The 21,522-nt window shown below is 33.2% G+C and overlaps 4 protein-coding genes across 6 annotated transcripts in view; 1 reads left to right on the top strand and 3 right to left on the bottom strand.

Annotated features, from left to right (window-relative positions):
• The window catches only part of LOC118737038 (mitochondrial coenzyme A transporter SLC25A42), a 29,425-nt gene extending 17,274 nt beyond the window's left edge, over positions 1 to 12,151 (bottom strand). Inside the window, exon 1 of the mRNA XM_036467276.1 lies at positions 11,584 to 12,151. The gene's annotated coding sequence lies outside the window, so the exon portion shown is untranslated. The remainder of the gene's footprint in view (positions 1 to 11,583) is intronic.
• A 1,468-nt stretch (positions 12,152 to 13,619) lies between these two features.
• On the top strand, positions 13,620 to 15,240 carry LOC118737039 (myb-like protein Q). The gene is made up of 4 exons (XM_036467277.1): positions 13,620 to 13,828; positions 13,898 to 14,049; positions 14,113 to 14,725; positions 14,794 to 15,240. Exons 2-4 carry the CDS (start codon positions 13,916 to 13,918, stop codon positions 15,142 to 15,144), a joined length of 1,098 nt encoding a protein of 365 aa, XP_036323170.1. The 5' UTR covers positions 13,620 to 13,828; positions 13,898 to 13,915; the 3' UTR covers positions 15,145 to 15,240.
• A 758-nt stretch (positions 15,241 to 15,998) lies between these two features.
• Positions 15,999 to 16,673, bottom strand: LOC118737040. The gene is made up of 2 exons (XM_036467279.1): positions 16,373 to 16,673; positions 15,999 to 16,202 (listed from the first exon to the last, which is right to left on the bottom strand). Exons 1-2 carry the CDS (start codon positions 16,520 to 16,522, stop codon positions 16,101 to 16,103), a joined length of 252 nt encoding a protein of 83 aa, XP_036323172.1. The 5' UTR covers positions 16,523 to 16,673; the 3' UTR covers positions 15,999 to 16,100.
• Positions 16,674 to 17,343: 670 nt separating this feature from the next.
• On the bottom strand, positions 17,344 to 20,660 carry LOC118737036. 3 transcript variants are annotated; one of them, XM_036467274.1, is made up of 7 exons: positions 20,483 to 20,660; positions 19,336 to 19,706; positions 19,117 to 19,247; positions 18,748 to 18,871; positions 18,046 to 18,441; positions 17,648 to 17,985; positions 17,426 to 17,561 (listed from the first exon to the last, which is right to left on the bottom strand). In XM_036467274.1, the coding sequence occupies exons 2-7, from the start codon at positions 19,489 to 19,491 to the stop codon at positions 17,498 to 17,500; spliced, it is 1,209 nt and encodes a 402-aa protein (XP_036323167.1). In that variant the 5' UTR covers positions 19,492 to 19,706; positions 20,483 to 20,660; the 3' UTR covers positions 17,426 to 17,497. The 3 variants fall into 3 exon arrangements, with proteins under 3 accessions (XP_036323166.1, XP_036323167.1, XP_036323168.1); XM_036467275.1 differs by having other exon boundaries at positions 20,554 to 20,660; XM_036467273.1 differs by lacking the exon at positions 20,483 to 20,660 and having other exon boundaries at positions 17,344 to 17,561; positions 19,336 to 19,491.
• Positions 20,661 to 21,522: the final 862 nt, after the last annotated feature.

The following is a 21,522-nucleotide window of genomic DNA, read 5'->3' as shown; positions in this document are numbered from 1 at the left end:
AAGGTGCAATAAAGTTTTGATTATCTATATCTATTATATATAATACGCGAAGGCATTTTTTGTGCAGCATAAAAGATCTGCACCGATCGTTCGATTTTCTAATTAAAGCGCTTGGCCTGTAGATGTGCAATAAGGTTTCACTTTTTCGAAAAGAGTTGCCACCTGTTAAATAATTCAACTCAAGTTATTTACTAATCAATGCTCTCAGATCCGCACCGTCCGTTCGATTTTCAAAAGTGAGTTGTCAAATTAAAGGGCTTAAGCTGTGTATGTTCAAGAAGGTTTTACTTTTTCGAAAAAAGTTGCCACCTGTTAAGAAATTAAGCTCAAATTGATTAAAAAGTTAAATCAATTATTAAATATGTGTATCAATCGAAATGGTTTTGAAAAGGCTTTATAACTTAACTACGTATAGGAGGGTTGCCACATGTTAAAACAGTTTAATTCAATTTTAATTAAAGGAATTAGGTAAGTGAATAAGGTATCGGTATATGGGTTTCATACAAAAGAGGTTTAAGAGGGTAGTAGTTTGAAAATATTTTGAATAAGGTTGCCACCTATTTGAGAAGTCTAATTGAACTATTTTTTATATGAAATATTAACGATGGATGTCAAATGAAAGAGCTTCAAGAAATACTTAGTTTGACAATTTAGAAAATTTTTGATGTGCTTGAGGGTTGCCCAGTTTAAAGGGCTTAACTAAAATTATTTAATAAGTTAAATGAATTACTAACCGATGGTTGTCAATGGAAACGGGTTTAAAATCCTTTATTTAAGAAAAATATTTAGGAGGATTGCCCAGTGTTTAAAAAATAAATTTCCACTTAATTCATTTTTCTTGAAAAAGTTAAGCTCAAATTATTTGATAAGTTGAATGGATTGTCAAAAGATGGGTATCAATCGAAATGGCTTTGAAAATAATTTATTTCTAAACTGTATTTAGAAGAGTTGCCATGTGCTTAAAAAATTAAATTCAACTTATTGATCAGTTAATTGAAATATAAATAACAATGCCAGGCGAAAGATTTTAGTTTGAAAATACTTTTAAAGGGGTTGCCAGCTGTTTGAAAAGTCGAATTTGTTTTACTTATATGAAAGATACATAAATGAAATATCGAAATATTAGCGTAAAAGTTTTAAGAAAACTATAGGCTGATAATATTTTTAATTACAGTTGCTATCTATTTGTTTTTTGAACACCGTTATTTCGAATTTCCAAAATGAGAATTCGAATCAAAGATCTTTGATTCTGTATAGACGTGCACAGGTTTTATTTTTTGAAGTTACAGGGAGATTTCAAATTTGATTAAATCAAAACCGACGCCATGCGAGACCTCTTATCACTGAGAAATGGTTTAGATTAATCATTAGGAACATTTTTAGAGGTTTTTGAATAGGGTTTCACCTGTTTAAAAAATTTAATTAAACTTTGGCGTTTTGACGCCACTAGTTACTCCTAATGCTTGCAAGAAGATAATTGAACAGCGAAAAAAACAAACTGTAAAGGAAACTTGATGTCTTCAATATGTGTGAGTTGTTTGAAAAATCACTTTACATAGCACGATCTATATGAGCAAATAATATTAATTTCAATAGAATTGAAATGCTAATAATCTATTGTATCAATACACAAAAGGGGTTTCAATGACATTAAATGTATGCATTGTACATATATACGTAAGTGCGTGAACTGTAGGAATAGAAGCAGACAAGCCTGTAAGGAAAAAGCAAGTGAAAATTAATTTTAATCCATTAATCCTAGTTTTTTGACAGCTGATGCCAGATAAAACACTTGCTTCGCTTTGCGTGACAGAATACAGAATTATTTCAAAACTTAAATTTTGTGAGAAAACGCAATCAAAGTTTGATCACTTCATACAGTTGGTATACCAAAATACAGATGGAAAGACACATATCTTCGCCAGTTCTGGGAAGTTTAGTCATCTGTTAGGCTGAAATTATTATCCTTATCAAGCTTGGTAATTGTATGATAAGATCCCCGAAAAACCTAAATTTTTAATTCTATCTCTATATTATTAAACGTGCGACATAACGATGGTCCTCTGCAATAACGATACAATTCAAAATTCAAAAGTAAAAACCCCTACCGCTGTTAAATGTCTCATGTCTCTAATTCGTGTTTAATCCGTGTCCAATCTTTACTAAATTAAGTAGCAAAGATTACGAAAGGAAGTAGTAAAGATAAGACGTGGATTGGACAAAGATTAGAGAAATGACACTTAACAACAGTAAGGGTTTTTTTTGTGTGCATAGGATGACATTTTCCGGCAGGGAATATATTGTTTGTACGCAATTACATTGCAGTTTCGACTGAAATTGTATGCATACACTGGTGGTCCGATAATTAGAAACGATTTTCTTTTTCAAATTTTGACCATCTATTTTTGTGTATTATTTTTAATTTATTTTTTTAGGAATATATAGTGCATGCTACCGCGAAAATCGAATAATTCAAAGCTTTACATTTTGCATAAGATTTATAATAATTCGACGAAGTTCAAAAAATGGACATCAAAATTTCAAACTTTTTAATTGGAATTTCTAGAAATAATTCGGGCATGCAGTATTATAGCCCATTAATATATAATATTGTGCAAGTTTGAATTAGGATTTCTTATATTAGCGGTATTGCGCGTTTTCTCCCATACAAAAAAAAAAAAATAAAATAATATACTTTGTATGGAAGAAATCGCTTAACATAGTCAATGTACATATATATATGGTTGACACACGATTGCTTACATTTTCTAACAAAGGTAATTCGATGCATTGTTGAATTTATTGCAATTCCCTTGTACTTTCATACTCACACGTTCAATTGAAATGTGCCATAGTTACATATATAAATATATGTATGTATTAAAATTTACATACATTCATAAATGGTCTACTATCGATGAACCATTTTTTATAATAAACAATAATGACAATCAAATCTTTAATGTACATACATAACTACTTTCATACATACATATGTACATCTACAGGTAAACGCGCAAATTCTCGCTCGGACTGTTATTTACAGTCCAAATTATTGCTATACTATTTCACATGTAAACAACATTTTCTAAGCTTTGTATTCGCTTATTATTTTTATTATGTAAAGGCAAAAAATTACCCCACTTGCCGACCGACGTAAACAAGACAGTGCGAGGCGGTTTATTAGCAAAATCAATGGAAAACAAAACAACACTTCTATAAAAAGAGACTGGCTAAAGCCGACAAGAGTAAACAGCTGATGGAGCAATTTAAGAGTCTATGGTTTTTGTCACGATGTAGAGTATGTATTCTATCATTTTTGGGTTTTTGTCAGTACTTGGTACTCATAAAAGTCATTTGTACAAGTAGTAGTAAAGTTTTGTTCTCCAACAATTTCTTAACTGCGAAGAATGATGATGAATTTTATACGCATAACTTAAAAAATAAAAGTCGGTGAATGATTTAAATTGACGATTTTTAAAAAGAAAAGACACTGACTGATTTCTATTGATGACTTTCAGAAATAAAAGTCTTCAATAACTATTATCCAATACATATAATATAAAAATTAAAAATAACTGTTATTTGCAGAACATTTAGATAAAAATCAAAAATAATTTACTTCCAAAATTTGATTTTCGGTGGTATGTATCACTTAGTCATAGAACATTGCCTTCATAGTGAATTTTTCAATAACAGTTTTCATCAATAACTGTTCGGCCCCTGATATAAACACATTTCTTAAAGCTACCTATGAATTCGCCAAAATGCCTCACAAAACGTATTTTAACGAAAAATTATATTAAGCTCTATTTTGCTTAGCTGTTTAACAGAGCTGAGCTTGAGTAAGTTTTATTAAATTTGTTTGAAAAATGCTCGCGTTACAACGCTACTGCGGTAACAACAAATATTGAATTTAAGAAAATTTGGTAAACCGCAGATACCTTTTAATAAACACATATGATCTAATAAATTGAGCCTACAAAGCTTCTCATCTTCCAGTTCGCTCATTTTTTGCTTAACTGTATCAAAGCGTAAGCCTCAACCGCGAATGCAGCCTAAAAAAATTCGTAATATTAATTACAATGCACATTAATTTGTTCTCATTTGAAAACACACATTATTAGTATTAAAAAAGAATCTTCGTAGGGAACTTGGGAGTTTTAAGAGTAAAATTGGTAAAAAATTCCCGTTTGCGTTTTCAAAAAATTTGGAAAAAAAAAACCGAATCAATCGCCCAATTGTTTACCGAAGCGGCACTAATTGTTAAAATTTTTAATTATGGCTAAAGAAAGCTGCATATAAAAAATTGCTTAAAAACTGGTGACGCTAGCTACAAACTGGCTGTGTCTTACGGTGCTAAAAGCAAGATATTGCAGACTTTTTGTTTGGTAGAGTGTAAAGGAAAAGCAGAGCCATCCATACTCTTGTTGCCGCAAATGCAATGAACTAATTGCTTATACATTCAGAAACTTAATTCCGCACAGTTGCATGCAAAATTTAGTAAGCACTTCTGGCACGCAGCAAATGATAGACTGCTTTAAATTAAATAAAGGTGGCCAGCACGCGAAAGCCAACTAATATCTATTTTTTTTTGGATTAAGTAAATCAATACAACCCCATTGCGGTTTGCCAGTTTTGAGCTCCCCTTAAAGATTGCTACACGATCGACGCAGGTCAGCTCAACTCAAATGGCATTAGTTTTGGGGATTCTAAAGACTTTTACAGCGATCCTCGTGCATGAAAATGTGCTACTAATATCTCTATCGGGACTGTATAAATTTATCTTGTTGCAGACTCGCAGTGCACTGCATTTTATAATGTAATTGTTTTATTTTTTACTTGTTGGCATTTGAAATTTATTGTGCACGTCACGGTTGCACGGTAGTGATGATCATGGGCGTATATACATACAGGGTGGTCTACATAGTTTTGTTTCTTTTATTCGTATGTTATATTGACAGAAAGTCAGTATCACATCTTCGCGGAACAAAATAAATCGTTGTACGTTTGAACAACGTAAAAATCCGTAAGTGACTCAAATTTTGTTATTGCTTAAAATGATGTGTCAACTTATAATTCGATGAAATACATTATAATCAATCAAAACGGGAAATTTTGATGTTTACTTAGTGAGATAGGGCCTTTCTATATTAAGGTAACGGTATGTACATAAATGGACAACGATTTTGCTTGAAAAATCATCTTTTCTAATAAAGCGGATTTTCTATACTAAGTATGTTAACAAGCGAAACTGCCACATCTGGGGATCGGAGAGCCCGAACGTGCTCATAGGGAAGTCATTGCATTCTCAGAGAGTGACAGTTTGGTGTGGATTTTGGAGCGATGGCATCATTGGGCGATTTTTCTTTGAAAATCCTGCTGGAAATGCCAGCGTTTGGCCAGCGGCGAACGCCACAGAGGTAAGTATGTGGTCGAAAATTGAAAACATGGACTTGGACGATATTTGGTTTCAGCACACCCCAATCAATCTTTTGTACACCCAGTTCGGTAATCTTGTTATCAGCCGTCTCGGCGATGTATTATTTATTTTTTTGAATCTTTAACAAGATGGCAATATATGGGCCACCCTTTACATACGTATCTTAAAATGTACATATATATTTATATACATATGTGTATATATTTGATTGCGCAGACATACATATGCATGTAACTAAATAGAAACGCAAATTTTGCATTATCAATTTATAAATAACTTCCATCTATTTATTAAGCAAATAAATGTAAAAATTAAAATAGCGACATCAAATTTTTCAAGGTTTTCAAGCATGCTGGCGTCATTTGTTCTATAAAATAATGACTATGAACTAGAACTAGAATACGAGAGCATCCGGATGATTGGTGTTTCGTTTACTTAGAATGTTTTTCAAGCTAAATTTTTTTGTTAGTTTTTATAAAAATATGCTTCATGCTTTAACAAAACCCATATAAATGCAGTATGCAGAAATTTCCGCTATCTCTTCTTCTATGTTGTGTAAAAATTTCATAGCGGTATCGATTACCAGTATCTCACTAGAAGTTTTCGACGGTTTTCATCGTTTACTTATTTCTGCAATATTGTCGAATCGTAAAATTTAGTCTAATTTGTGACTTATGTACGCAATGAGGCTGAATTTGTTAGCGTTTGGCCGAGCTTCTCCTCCGATTTGTGGCGTACGCCTTGATGATCGATCTCACACAAAGGGCAGGAACCTACATACAGTTTTACGCCGACTCCAAACGGCGATTGCATTTTTATTAGAAGCTGTTTTTCATGGCTGAATACGATCGCAGGTTTGCCATTGTCTGCCGCTATTAGAACTTTTTTTTTATGCTGGTCGGAAACTGGGCTCGAACTCAGGAACTGCGGAAACACCACAGCGTACCTTAAATAACTGTTTATTCTAAAGTACAATAGCACATGTATGCCTTAGATTTTGGTGAATTGATACAAAAAGATTTTGCAAATATTTTTAAGGATCTGTCTAAAAATGATCTATCTCACAGGGACATAACACTTCAAAGTTTTATTGCAAAAACATTGCTCCATAACAGTTATTAGAGAAATATTTTTTTTATTTTGCCGATAAGAGTTATGACCTAACGTTTATTACGTTTACGCTGCTTGATAAGAGTTGTTTCACTCCTCGACTTTTGTTTTCATCATCTTTATCTTCTCTCCCATCTCCATCTCCGTCTTCATCAATATTCTTATCTTACCACGTATGTATGTATATATCAGACAACGTAGAAAATAAAGGTTGGGAAATAACTCTTATCGGCGAAATAGAATAATATTTTACATCTAACCACTTTTTCGTTAAATTTCAGAATTCGGGCAACGTTTTCAATTTGTAAATTCGAGATAACAGTTATTTTTGGCCCTTCTATCCAAAAATTATTTATTAATTTATTTAAAATGCCTTGTAGCAGACGCAATTGTATTTTGGTTTGCAGTTTTTATTTATAGTTTTGGACTTTGATAATCTTGCTGCAGCAAGTGAACTATGATGTGCGCATATATGCATATCGCCACACATTCTTCAAAAGTGACACAACTCGTAATTACACGTTCGTCAGAAAATGCGAAAAACAATTTCGTTGCACATGCTAATCATATGGGCAAGGGAGACTTTAGCTTAGGTTTTTTCAACAAATTATAACAAACATTTGCTCCAACTTTTGCTTAAAGTTAAATAAAAGCTCTGTGTATATATCGCATGCATTTTTCAAAAATCTAATAACTCTAAATTCTCGGCTAGAAAAACGTAAAAAATAATAATAATTTTTTTTTGCAAAAAATTACAACAAAATTTTGCAACTGCTTTTACTGGAAGTTGAAAATACATAAATATCTACATACTATGACTCTCGAACATTTTTACGATATAATGCCAAAAATTACAAATTTTGAGTTAATACATTTTAGAAAAACGTGAGCGATATGTATATAGTATACGTGTATGTTTGGTATATCTCATTTACGCATTTCTATTGATAATATACAAATTTTCGGGATTCTTCGTATTTTACTTTTCGAGAACTTTCGGTATTTTGCCGGGTTTTTCTAAATTCTTTCAGGACTTTCGGGATAATGCGTATTTAATTTTTCGTGACATTTAGATATTTATTTTAACTTTATTTAGTGATGCGAAAATAAGTAAATTCATTTACCTTCTCTTCACTCTAGGTATTTAGAATAGTATCTTAATACTTAATTGTATGAATATATACACTAAAGCATAAATAAAATATTATTGTATGTATGCACGCATATTTAGTATTTTTAAAGGACAATAAATACAATGCTGGCCATCACAGATATTATGCACATACATATATATATACATAGGTACGTTTTTACATATACAAATGTATTCATGCATTCATATAAATTAACATGCTTAAATAGATACGAATGAATGTAAATACTTGCATAGGTGCGAGACAATCTATTAGAAAAGAAACTTGATTTTTGTTTGCTTATGTGGACTTTGAACTTGGGCCGGCAAATATTGTAGCTGATAGAAAGAAGTACGAGTAATAAGTAAACAAGTGTATTTGTAGCAAAACAAGCTTTTATTAAGAGATGTTATTCTTTTTTATTTTCTCCATACTCAAAAATGTAAATGCATATGTTAGTATGTATGTATGTGCGTATATAATGTGTAAATATGTTATCTAATAACATTGTGCGATACTTAAAAATAGTTGGGAAGTTATGTTATTTTTCTTGTAGGTCTTATTATTCTCGAGTAAAACCTGATTCGAAATATAAAGTTTGTCAAACATCACCGACATTTTTTTAACTTATGTGGACTTAAGCTTCTCTCTATTAACCGATGATCAGTTTCTGATCGGTTCTAGAAAGAAAAAAATAATACTTTTCTTATGGTGTATGCGCAAATTTATAAAACATAAGAGATCTATGTGTATCCGTCCAGCAAATGCAATTTTGGTTCACTTTATTCGGCGTTTTTCAACTTTGGCGACGTTTTAACGTACTATTTAAATAGCAACCATACTAGCCCTGAAATGGTTCAAGGAAACCGTTTAATAACGAGTAACGCGATTGTTTTTCTTTCAAAAATCGGTTAAAAATTTACTAAGTTATTAAACTGTTTAAACAAGATCTTTCGAGATCAGCAAAGTTTTTAATGAAAACGAAAGTGAATAACTACATACATATGTATAGTGCCGGACAAAAGTATTTGCACAGAGAATTTTTCTCAATATTTGTAAAGCTTTTTATTCGAATTTATTTTCAATATTTTTTAATAAAAATATAATTCGTACTTCACTGAAAAACATAAAAACAAAATCACTAAACTTTGTGCAAAGCTCTATTCAGATTAAAAAATAATAATTCTAAGTATGCAGTTTCTTATCCCATTCAATTTTAGTATAACAGATTAGAGCTTATAGAATATTTTAACTTTTGACAGAAGAATTCAGAAAAATGCGCTGAATAATATGTACATTAGGGCGGGTTGATTTGTATGGATGAAAAAAAAATTAAAAATCGTATAGCAAAAACGTTATCTACATTAAATTCTAAGAAAATTCTCTGAAGAAATCATGGGTCTAAGATCAAACCCTAATCCGCGCCTCTCGACTTGAAATTTTTTTTCCTCTTCTTTCGCTAAAATTATTTTCTTTTTTTGAAATATATTCATGTTTTATTATATTATAGTTTATGCAATACAGATTTTGTTTTGAGACTAATCAAAATATTCAATTATCAAAAAAGCATCTCCTCTGATTTGCGTCCTTGGGTGAATATTTTTTTGATGAAAAAAAATTTTGAGTGTAGAAAAAATATAAAGTGCAAAATAACTACCTTACTAAACAATTTTATTCAGAAAATTCGATTTTTTTTTGGAAAAACCTATTTTTCTAACATTTATTTTTTTGGCAAAGACGGCCATATAAATTTTCAAGTCGAGAGGCGCGGATTAGGATTTTATTTTAGATACATGGTTTCTTCAGAGAATTTTCTTAGAATATTATGTGGTTTACGTTTTAAAAAAAAAATCAACCCACCCTATGATCCGGTGGCACTACCACGTTTTTGAGCACAGCTGTATGTAGAATATGTAATACGTGCCAACAAACGGAAAAATACTGATAAGCTAAAATCTTATCACTGACCAATTGTCTTGAAACATACTCATTTCTTCGGTGCAGCGACTTATTTAAGTGTTTACATACATAGCTAAGTAATAGGGGTATTTAGTATCAAAAACAAAAATAAAATACATTTGTGTGTGGAAAATATAATAAACATGTTTACCAAACCAACACAATTATTATTATTATTATTCTTTCACTAATGTTGTTTTCGTTTATACCAAATAATAGTTGCGTTCCAGATGCTTCACGATTTGCAGGTTTTTACAGGAAGCCGTTCCAGGTGATCACTTTCCATAAGTTTTATTAATGGAGAAAACAGCTTTTCCTGCAAATCCTGTAAAACCATGCAAATCGTGAAGCATCTGGAACGCAACTAATGTTTCCTTTTGATTGCCCTTTTCTCTTTTCGTGTTCGACTCTAAAGCAAGGGCAAACGCTTTGAAAATTTTGTGTTCGTTTCTTTAAATTTCACACTCCTGTAATGCAAAACAAAGTCACATTATCTGCCCTTTGAAGCTTTTATGCCCTGAAACCAGATCGTTGCTTAAAATGACAATATTATGAAACGCGTGAGGTTTGAGTGTAATAACGAACACATTTTGCACAGTCGAAGGGCAATACTTAAAAAAAAAAAAAAAACGATGTCACCATAAAATAACATAAAATTTTCCTTTAGCATACAGTTGTATTAATGAAAATAGGTAAATGGATATTAGATCTGTGTATGTATTCTCTAGTAAAAAATATCCAGGAACTTGCCATAAAATAACTTCATCGAATCGCCCTCAATGAGAGAATGGGTCAAAACAATACAAAAACTTTAACGGTACAAGTATGTAATTGATATTTTTATAAAACTTATATTCAACAATTTATATTTTTATAAAACTCCAATTAAAAAGTTTTATTCCGTCAGTTTGAAATTTACTATTCCAAAAATTGGTCTTTTTTGTATAAAATCTACTTATTATTTACCGCTTTACTGATGGTGCAATAAAGTATCGGCATTTTAAGAAATACTCAAGTTTTTAGTTTGTTAAGGTTTTGGCCTAATTTTTCCTTTTATTTGTGTTGTCTCGATATTGTCACACAATTTTGTCACTTTATCAAGCTTTTTAAGTTTATTTTGGTTTTTATGAATAAGGCCATAAGTAGTTATAAAAATTTAAATAAACTAAAGACGCGATTTTCTTCATTACTTTGGATTAAAATAAATATAGAAATAAATTTTATAATGTATGCAATACTCAGTTGATTTCAAATTCGATTAAGTCCATATATATGTACATACCTATATATTGAATAAACCACTGTCTTTTGTGCAGAACGGAGGAGTTCTTGGGAGTGCTCAACTATTTAAAATTGGCAAAAGCATCATTGAAAGTACTTATTTTTAAATGTTGTAATTTGAATTAACATCAGACAAGATATGCATTTAAATATCTTCAGCTTGCATTTTTTAATAGTGAGCATGGATAAATTAAAACTGATAACATAGTTAAGTCATATGTCTTAAAAACTAAGTGGATTTCTTTATTAATTGCTGAAAATTCTTTATTTGATCAAATGATATTAAGCAAGCGTTTCGCTGTTTGTTTGTAGTTCCTTGTACATATGTATTACCCATTTTGTTTGATTAAGCAGAGAACAAAGCGACAATCATGCATTGTATGTATGTAGAAATTTCAATATGCGTTCACATCAAGAATGATAGAATTCTCTCCACCGTGCGTTCACATGTGTACATGCCCCAACCCATGCCCCAACCCCACTGAAACGTATATACATAGAAACATATGTATATCTGTATGTAGGGGACGTAGATATTTTTTTGTTCCGACTATGTTAAAATTATATAACCTCGGAATTACATTTAATTTCGTTTTTCGCGTTTATTTAAATTAAAATTCATTTGGTTGTTGAAATTATTAATTGTATAATACTTACCACTCTTAAGCCAGTTTTGTAGCAATCTTTTGTTTATGAATTTGCAGGAATTGAGCTATGATGTCCTGTGAGCAGTGGGTGGTCGAACTGAACACGCTGGTTCCTAGTACTCCGCAGCGGCTGCAAAAGTTTTCAGCTCCGGGCGAGCTGAATAATACACACATCGATTGTTTGCTATATCTGCTGACACGTTTACAACTTTTTAGTAAATAGGTTTACAAAATCTTCAATTTTCTATTAGTCAAAATATTTTTCTTTATCAGTTTTTTTTTTTTTTAATCTTGCAGATGTTCCCTCAATACATAGAATAGCTCCACCTTCTGGATCTTTCACTTGTTTATATCACGCCCTGCACACTGATTATAAATTTGCTTTGGTTTGCTTAACTAATCGTTTTTTATAATTTTACGATGTTGCAATATTTTGCTACGTTTGAATACTTTGCACGACTTCTTCATTCACTGAACTAAAATGATTACGGCCGTACAATTTCTTTTTAATAAATTACGAAATTAGTTACTGTTCTGACATTTCTCTTTTCTTGTTTTGTTTGTATTTTCCATGCTCTGTCAGTCGGAGCAAAACAACAAGTAGTGACAGTGACAACAAAATGCATTGTTGCCAACTTGGCATGATTCAATAATCATGTTGAATCATGCCAACTTGGGCTAATACCAAGAATAGTTGCGTTTCCCAACTTTTCTGTGTTAAAACCTGTAACACGTTTGATGTGATTCGATTTTTCTCACGCACAGCCCACGAAGTAGTTGACAATTCACACGGAGTAGTTGTCACTTCACACGAAGTAGTTGAGACTTCACACGAAGTAGTTGGCGCACAGGCCACGAAGTAGTTGACACTTCACACGAAGTAGTTGATACTTCACACGAAGTAGTTGGCGCACAGGCCACGAAGTAGTTCATGCAAGCGTAGAAACCTTACGACATGCAGCGAGCAGGTTACTTACAAAAGCAGCGAACTAAAACAAACGAAAACATGGAGAAAAATCCGATATTAAATAAAAAAAAATTATAAATATTTTAAAAAAGATATAGAGGTAACGTACCTTCAGTAACTTTGCCTCTTACTCTGAGGGGCCATGACAATGAAGATCGAACAAAATGTTATCCCGCCTCTGACTTTCAACTTCCTCCCTCAACACCCAATTTGCGTTTTTAAATAAAAGATTGGTTATACAAATTTCTACCAGTTCTAAACGATGGTTTAAACAGTCGCCAGCTTCCAAGAATCACAGTGTAAAAACATGATCGGTTTTTTCTATGATAGCTGACAACATCCGAGATCTGAGATCCGTTAAATTTACGTATTTTACGAATAGTTGACGGTACCACACCATCTGATGTCGGCACACCACGAAAACCGAGTCTTTAGGATTGACATTTTTCAAACTGCAGTCGTCCCTAAAGATTTTTGCTGCTTTTATCAGGGCAAAATTATGACTTCAAAGCATTTTTGCCTACCAAAAGCTTCATCAAACCAACCAAACTACCAATGGAGAATAAAGCAACCAATTTTGGTCCCATTGTACCAAAACGGCAACGCTGATTATTTCGCTTTTTTGTTAACATTGTTCTCTCTTTTTAGCCACTCCAAAACCAAGATAAACACAGGCGGAGCGAGTGAATAAGAGCGATGAAACGAACAAACCAAAATGGTTGAGTTTGTTGGACGGTTCGAGTCGATTACCAACTAGGACAGAAATTCATCTACCGATACGACTTTTTCAATAAACAAAAGTGGCTTCAAAAACAAGTGTTTAGGGGCTGTTCTTTATTGGTTGAAACTTTTAGAAATAGCTATTCATATTCATTGCTCGTTTGCTAGTTATAGCAACTATATTAATCCTCGAGCAAATCAAGGAAGTGTAAAAGTCGACCAAGAAAAAAGGTAAAAGTTTCGCTTACTTAATCTTTTGCACATCGCTATAGCACAGAAAAAATTGTTTAGAGTAAGTTACATTTAGACCGAAATTTCGTTGTGTAGAAATAAATACGAGTACGTATGTAATTTAATGCTAGACGCTGTAAAAATCCTATGAAATAGCAGGCGCGTATAGCAAATATATATTTATATTTGCGTGTGCAACATCGGACCGCGAGCGTGTTCGGTCGACGTGCTCGAAGGAAGGGTGAAGAACGGCAGGAGCGGACGCAAAGAACTGGGGTAGATTTCCTTAGATTATTTCTTAAACAAGGAATATTTCCTAAGTTATATCAATCACGATGTATGTCCTTAGTTTTAAATATTTGGTTCAAATTTATTAAATAAAAACATTTTTTTTTATACCCAACAGCAACTAACGCTCGGAACGATGTCAGCAGGTCTAGCTGCATTGAATTGCGATCTACGCTCTTACTCCCGACTTTGGCTCGGCGAGTTTATTGAACTTTATCAACAGGAAGAATGTTTATGGCATCCGAAACATCCTGACTATAGCAATCATAGGTATGTATAAAAAATGTTTTGGTTATCTTAATAGCAATCCATAAATTCGGTTGTATTCGACAGTATTCGCAATAAGGCCTATGATCGATTGGTAGAAAAACTAAAAGAAGTTGAACCAAATCCTGATCGAGCAATGGTGGTCCGAAAAATAAACTCGTTACGTTCGGCATTCAGGCGCGAGTTTCGCAAATCAAGTTCCAAGAATAACTACGAAACACGTCTATGGTACTATGACAAGCTGCTTTTCATCGCTGAACAGAATCCAAAACGACTTGCTGCTTTGCGAGACGCTAAGACACCAAAACGTTCCTTGGCAATAAGTTTCGATGTTGATGACTCGATGGAGTTTGAGGAAGAACCAGTTGTGGAAACGATTACTGCATCGCCGGTGGAAAGTCTCAACCATTCACAACCAGCTGAGATGAAAACTGTGACCGTTACATCGGGTGAATGTGTTATTGTGAAGGACGAAGATCAGCTTCAGCACCAGCACCAACACCAACACCATCATCAACATCAGCATGCACACCAACATCCACACGAATTGCAGCAACATCATAGCGCCGAACAGCACTTGCAACATGCCACAGCCACACCGCAACCTCAGCATGCAACAGAAGTAAAGGTCTTAGAAATAACGTCTTTGGATACCAATTCGCAGCGCGAAATTCAGCAGGTTAGATTTAAGGATAAAGTGATTGCAAACTAGATATATTATACATTTACAAATTTCTTGTATTTTAGGCTGTCAGTTCGCTAGAACAGCATCAGCAACAAATGCAACATCAGCTTCAACAACAGCAACACCAACAACAGCCCAGTCAGACTAGTTCAGCCCAAATAACACAAATTCACCAGCAAGTTCCAACCATACAAATAGCGCGGGAACACTTACAGCCATTGTTTGGAAATTCATACACAACAACTGCAACGCATAGACAGGAGGACGAATACGATGCTATTGGTATGAATGTGGCATCAAAATTACGGGTTATGAACCCCACACAGAGAATCATCGCCGAAAAATTGATTAGTGATGTGTTATTCAATGGCCAATTAGACAATCTTAACGTTAACTCTACATTGGCTCAGTGAGAAGAGATTAAATATGAATAGGATCTGCAAGAGAGGTAAAATAAGTATAAGTATGAATTTAGGCACATGCCTGTTTGTATGTACATAAGTATATATGTAGATGAATATACATACAAATATGTGTGTAACTCAAAGGAAATAATTGGGGTTTTCACAACGGTGTCGTAAGTGTCTTATTGTTGTATGTCGTAAACTTTAAACACCCAAAAAAAATATATTAAGTGGCTTCGCAAAGTACCATGAAAGTCATATTATGAATTTTCGCAGTGTTAATAAATAGTTAGTTTTGGTATTAAGTTCTCTAAACATTAACTTACAATTTAAAGTTTACAACATACAACAATATGACACATACGACACCGTTGTGAATCCCCCAAATGTTTAATGTTATAATTTTTCTTAAATGTTTTTGAATAAGGAATTTGATTTAATTAAGTGTAGCTTTCTACATGCTAACATACTTGTATTCAATTTTTTACAATTTATACATATATTAAGTTCTGTACGAAGGTTTGTCTATTACAAAATACTTTAATTACGTTGAGACATGCATACACAATATTATGTGGTACAAAAATATTGGCCACTCGAATAAGTGCACATACTATTATGTTGCATATCATTATAGAAATATGTACTATAATAAACCCAATAAAAACCACGTACTATAGAACGATTTCATTGGGTGATTTAGAATTTAGGTTTTGAAACCTATGTATCAGTTAAATTTTATGTGTAAGTAAGATTATGTATTTAAGTCTCGTATTGGGTGTACACGAAAAATTTTTCAATAAAGTATCTCTAATCTAATTTTACGGATTTTTCACTAGCTTATGCAATCATTAAGATATACACATTATTAAAAGGGGGTAAACACATAATCTATATTCTTCGAAGCGTTATATACAAGTTACTTTCAACACATTTCAACTACCAGCACAACGAAGAAGATGCTTTCATTTTACGGCAGCTGTTGCTGTTGCGGGTTTGCTTGTATTTTCGACACTTTGCTCACTACCGGTTAGACCTTGCACTCGACTCCAGCAGTATTTAGCAAACTACAAGCGCCAAAAGTTAGAAAAATAAATATATACACGCAGGTTCTGCGATTCACTTCCGAGTGAATTGCATCCAAAGCCACAATAAATTCAAATTGAATGGAGTTGAAATTCACTTGGAAGTGAATTGCAGAACCTGCTAGATAATCCTTCTCATTTGTATAATTTACCGTCACAACAGGCAGGTCAATTTCCTCGTCGGCGGCAACTAGCGTGCGATTTTTCTGCATCAAGTTCCAGGCATAATGAATACCAATTATAGATGGAATCATTACAATTGCAACGGAATTGCGTCGCAGAAAGGTCTGGGTCTTCTTCATTGTCGTTACCTAATATTTCTTAATTATTAAAACAAGATTTCTAGCAAAACAAATTTTTTTCGCTAGTAATCAGCTGGCCTGGCCAATGCAAATTCACAAATTCGCTTGCAGCTGGGCCCAGAAAGGAAACCAAAACAAAACAATGACAGTAGCTGTGTTAGCGAGCAACAAGAGTTGCCAGATGGGTCAATAGGAAATCAAGCATTTGTAACTAAGGAAACGGAAATGCACTAGCGGAAAATGTTTGTATTTTACCCGCTATATACGAATACCGGGATTATACAACCGGAACTAACCAGATTTATCTGGCAAAAGCTGAAATTAGTCAAGAACGTAAACCTACCGGTACGTAAACGCGAGTCAGCTGACACGATGTGTCTTACCAGAGGGCCAATGTAAATGAAACCTCAACACCGCAGAATTTTCTCTAGTTGTAGCGCAGAAATCAGCGGGATTTAGATTTTTCCATGTCAGCTGATTTCTTCCATCTATAGATGGTTGCCAGTTTTGCAGATGGTAAAAAAGTTATAATTTCCTATTCAGAATACGTTTAAAATATTTGAAATTTACTATTGAATTAGGTTTTTTTGTTGAAAACCAAGTAGTTTATTATAGCACGAAAAATTTTAGTTGAAAAGGTAAGTTTATGAAAAGGCATTGATGAGTGGCAACACTGTAGTAAGCAACACTGAGGGCTCCAGTAATCAACAAAATTCTGCGTAACGTTTCCTTAAACCGTTTTATGAAAAGAGTTGGTATTGGAAAATTAATAAACTTGTTAGTGATCGATTTGTATTTGCACAAAAAAAAAATACCATCTATTAGTTCCATTTCTTTATTCACTTTGGAAAACGGAGGCGTTTACATTGCTACAATTAAACAACATTAAAATTCAATAAAATTTTGACGAGTTCATTCCAGAAAAGCTGGATTTGGTTGAAAATCACAATTATAAAAACAGTAAAAACATTTAAATTAAAACCGCACTTTTTTATGTTCAGTAAACAAAATTAACAGATGTTGATATATGCGTTCAAATCTGAAATTAAAAAAGATTAGACAAACGAATTACACATTTCACTAGCAAACTAAAATTTCAATATCCACTACATAGTTCTTATTCACCTGTTATCAGTTATGCCACGAAAAAATCCTTTCGCTAATTTGGACATTGCTTCGTGTTTGAAGACATAACTGTGCGCCAAATAGGCAATATTTAATTGTATCATCAACTTGGCGAACGGAACTCTTTTGAGGAATGCAAACAGTCTACCTTCAGGTTGTTTATTATGTTGATTACAATAAAATTGCCAAGCCGCTTGAGTAGCTACCACAAGAGCCAGCACGCTAAATGTTATCTTGCCCAGAAAGAAGTATGAAAGGCCGCCCAAACCAGCTGCTAGCAGATGTTGTGGTGTACCATAAGTTGAGTTTGAATAGCGAGTTAGCACACAGCTGGATAGCTGCAAAACACATGTGTTTGAATTATTCAAACTAATGTATATAACGGGTTTCACACTTACTCTATATATTCCCACATAGGACAGAAAAAATTTAGTCATACTGAAACGTATCATTTTCAGTTCTTCTAAACTTCGTGGTGGTCTTCCCTTGGTAATAGTGCTCAACAAATCTAATGGCACGCCATACAATAAATACTTTCTCATGCCTTCCAGAATGAAATGACAACATGTTTTCCCTTCATGTATGCAAGATCCGGCTTTTTTGAGATCTTCATTGTTCTCTGCTTTCTTTTGTTGCGCTCCAGTAGTGATGGGATTAATAAACCAAAATCCATTAAAGTCCTTGCGCCGTTTTGTATGCAATATTATGGCGCTGGAGAACATAAATATGAGAGTTTGGATTGGTAGCGAGTGGGTGACTATACTGTTTCGATCACGCAACCAGGTTTCGAGTGCCTGCAAACGGGAATTTTTCATTAATACAATTTGTTAATATTCAAGCCCATTTTTAATTAAAAAAAAATGGTTTAACATTTAAAATAACCAACATGCATGAACTGTATTTGGAAATATATAAAATATTTTTTAGTTAGAGCCAGCCTGGTTGTCAACTTAATTGCACTTTTATTTACATTTCATTAAAAAATTCCCATTACTTTTATTACGGTTATAAACTAATAAAGTAATAGTGACTTGAACATGTTAAGCTCCAGTTTAAAAGTATGCCCTTTCGTTCTGTTTTTGATTACAAATAAATCTTACCGCTTGCGTTGTAGCAGTGCTGAAGAGACGCACGGTGCGTACGGGGAAGAACCAGGTCAACTGAAATGCTAAATACGCTGGTAGGCATGTGGCGGTATACAAGTAATATCTCCCAAGCACATTTCTGCATATACATATGTAAATATACATACATTTTATTTTTTTATGTTTAATTTTTAATATTTGAATTTTAAATCTAAATCTAATTCTATGAATGTTAAATCTTTTTTGTAATATAAATACAACAGACTGTAAAAAATAAATAAATTACTATATACGTAATTTGCATGCAAAAGAAATGTAATGTTTGAACGGTTTTGCATATAAACTTTAATACTTGAACAGCTTTTTGGTTTTTATTTTACTTACCGCAGCAAGCAGATAGCAGAAAAGGTTAAAGCGCAACCTGAAGCACTCCATAGTGACGATTCCAAGTAGTGACGAAAAATATTTAAAAGCGTTTGCTTATTCAAACTCTTCGGTCTAAGCACAAGCGGTGACTGTGAATTAAAATATTTAAATATTAGTATTTTAAAGAACAGCAATTCAAAAGCTTCATCATTAAATACCACCGCATTCTCAACTTACAATAGCCAAGGGTAGAAAATACCTCAAGCTCCCCATCGAACAACGATACCAATTCCACCACAACATTTGTTTGCATGTTTGACCTTTATGCAGCAATATTTCCGAGCATGCTAGACGATTGTACGGCGGTTCGAAGAATACACTCATTACGGCCATATTGCTTAATAAAGCTTTGTTATTTATTAGATGACAGGCTTGTAGATAATCACAACAGACATTCGATGCGTACGAAAAGGAACTGATCGAGCTAATGCAAGCGACACACAAGTAAGCTAGCGAAATACCTACATACTTGTTGCAAGTCGAAGGTCAGTCAGCTCCCATGGAATCCATTAGCTTAAAAAGCGCGCATTAAAAATGGCTATTGCACCCTAAAAAATTGCGTTGCGTTTGAATTATGAGAAATATGTATGCGGCTTCGGACAGTATGTATTTATTTACATACATGTACACTCATATGTAAGTACATACATATATGCATGCGAAAATTTGTTTATTTTCTTTTTTTTTCAGTGAGAAACTGGCCTGTGTAAAGAAAATTTCCAAACCCACTACAAATCTACACGTAATAGTTGTGTGTTTGTTCAGAATTTCGAGCTGAGAGACGTTGTTTGTGTATATGTATATGCAAATGTTTTGTTTTTCATTCACACAAACGACGTCAGATGGCAGAAGAACCCTATGTAAGTTTACATATCTACACTTATTTACAATTTTCACTTAAGCCTTTTAGCGGGTGACTGAAGGCATATCGCGGTTGTAATAGAGCCACACATATGTATGTATAGCTTTTGTCATTAAGGGGAAATTCGAAAGAAATTTAAAAAAATCTCGAGCATTTTAGGTTAACAATCTGGGCTATCGTTGAATCCATCGTAGTCCGATTTTCGTGAAATCTTCGAAAATGCGATCCGACTAGCTTACGCTCGAAACAAGAAATTTTAAGCAGTCAACTCCGAATTATGGTTTGCAAAAAATAAAAAATAAAAAAAAAAAATAAAAAACTCAACGCCAATTTTTATAAGTTGCATTTGTTATATAAACAAGCAATTTCTAAGCAAAAAAACCGACTTAAATTCTTATATAAAAATTTAAGATTACCGTTAATTTCTTCATGATCTAATGATCGGATCTAAACTATACTTACTTGGGACTACCCTGAAAACACTACCGATAGAAAAAGAATTATCGAAATCGAATATATTGCATTTTTCTTACACCACGCACTTCGCACCACGACTCGACTGTTATTGTTAAAATTTGCCAAAAAATTATGAAAAATAATGCCTTTTTTTGATAGCAAGGGAAACGATCACATTTCATTCCTCAGCATGATCAATTTGTGACTGCCCAACTTTACGTTTTTATATTCTTAATAAATCACTTTAAGCATAAGGATGAGTCATTTGCGAGTATTTTTTAAGCGCGGAAGCGATTAATCACTTTTTTTATCATCAAAGGTGATCGAAAAAGACTCGGTAGGGCAAATTTTATTAAAGTAATCTACCGAATGCTATGTGGGTTCCTATTACTTTTCAAGTTTGGTTTGAATATACAAAGTAATTGGAAGAAAGGAAGACTATTAAAGTAAATACACGGCAAAAAATTTTTTCAGAGTATTCTGAATTCTAGAGAAATTTTAAAGACTTGTAAAGATCTCATCCGATCACATTCGATTCGAGAATTTTCTTTATTTTTTTGTAAAAAAATATCTGTACGATTTCGTGTCAACCACTTCATATAAATTTCTTTGAAGACTCGTAAAAAAATCGCTACAGAAATATGCAGCAATACAGATTTCGGAAACTTTAGCTTGCAGGCTAAAAGCGAAAGGTAGAGGCGCATATAATTGAACTATAATATATACATATCGCCATCAGTGCCATATAGGTGGTTCCCAAACATGGAATCTGTAAAAGAAAGGAAAATAACGGATAACGTTTTCTTAAAAAAAAAACTGTCCAAAATGGAACCGGTTAAGGAGTAGTTGCAAAGTGATGCACTAGGCGATAATTGCCACCGCCATTGACATCGCCGTAAAAAACTGGACAGTTGAAAGCATTGCTTGGGTATTGAGCTAGAACTAGTACTGTAGGCCTAGTTCTACGCTAGTTCTGAGCTAATCAGATTTTCTGCGGGGTAATTGCGTCTCGGCTACGCTGTTGCTTTTCTTTGTGTGCAACTCAA

This window comes from Rhagoletis pomonella, unplaced genomic scaffold (genome assembly GCF_013731165.1).
Source record: "Rhagoletis pomonella isolate Grant_MI unplaced genomic scaffold, Rhpom_1.0 Rhpom_scaffold_00004, whole genome shotgun sequence".
Taxonomy (NCBI): Eukaryota; Metazoa; Arthropoda; class Insecta; order Diptera; family Tephritidae; genus Rhagoletis; species Rhagoletis pomonella.
The sequence above is the reverse complement of the archived record's forward strand: the minus strand, read 5'-3'. Positions and strand labels throughout refer to the sequence as shown.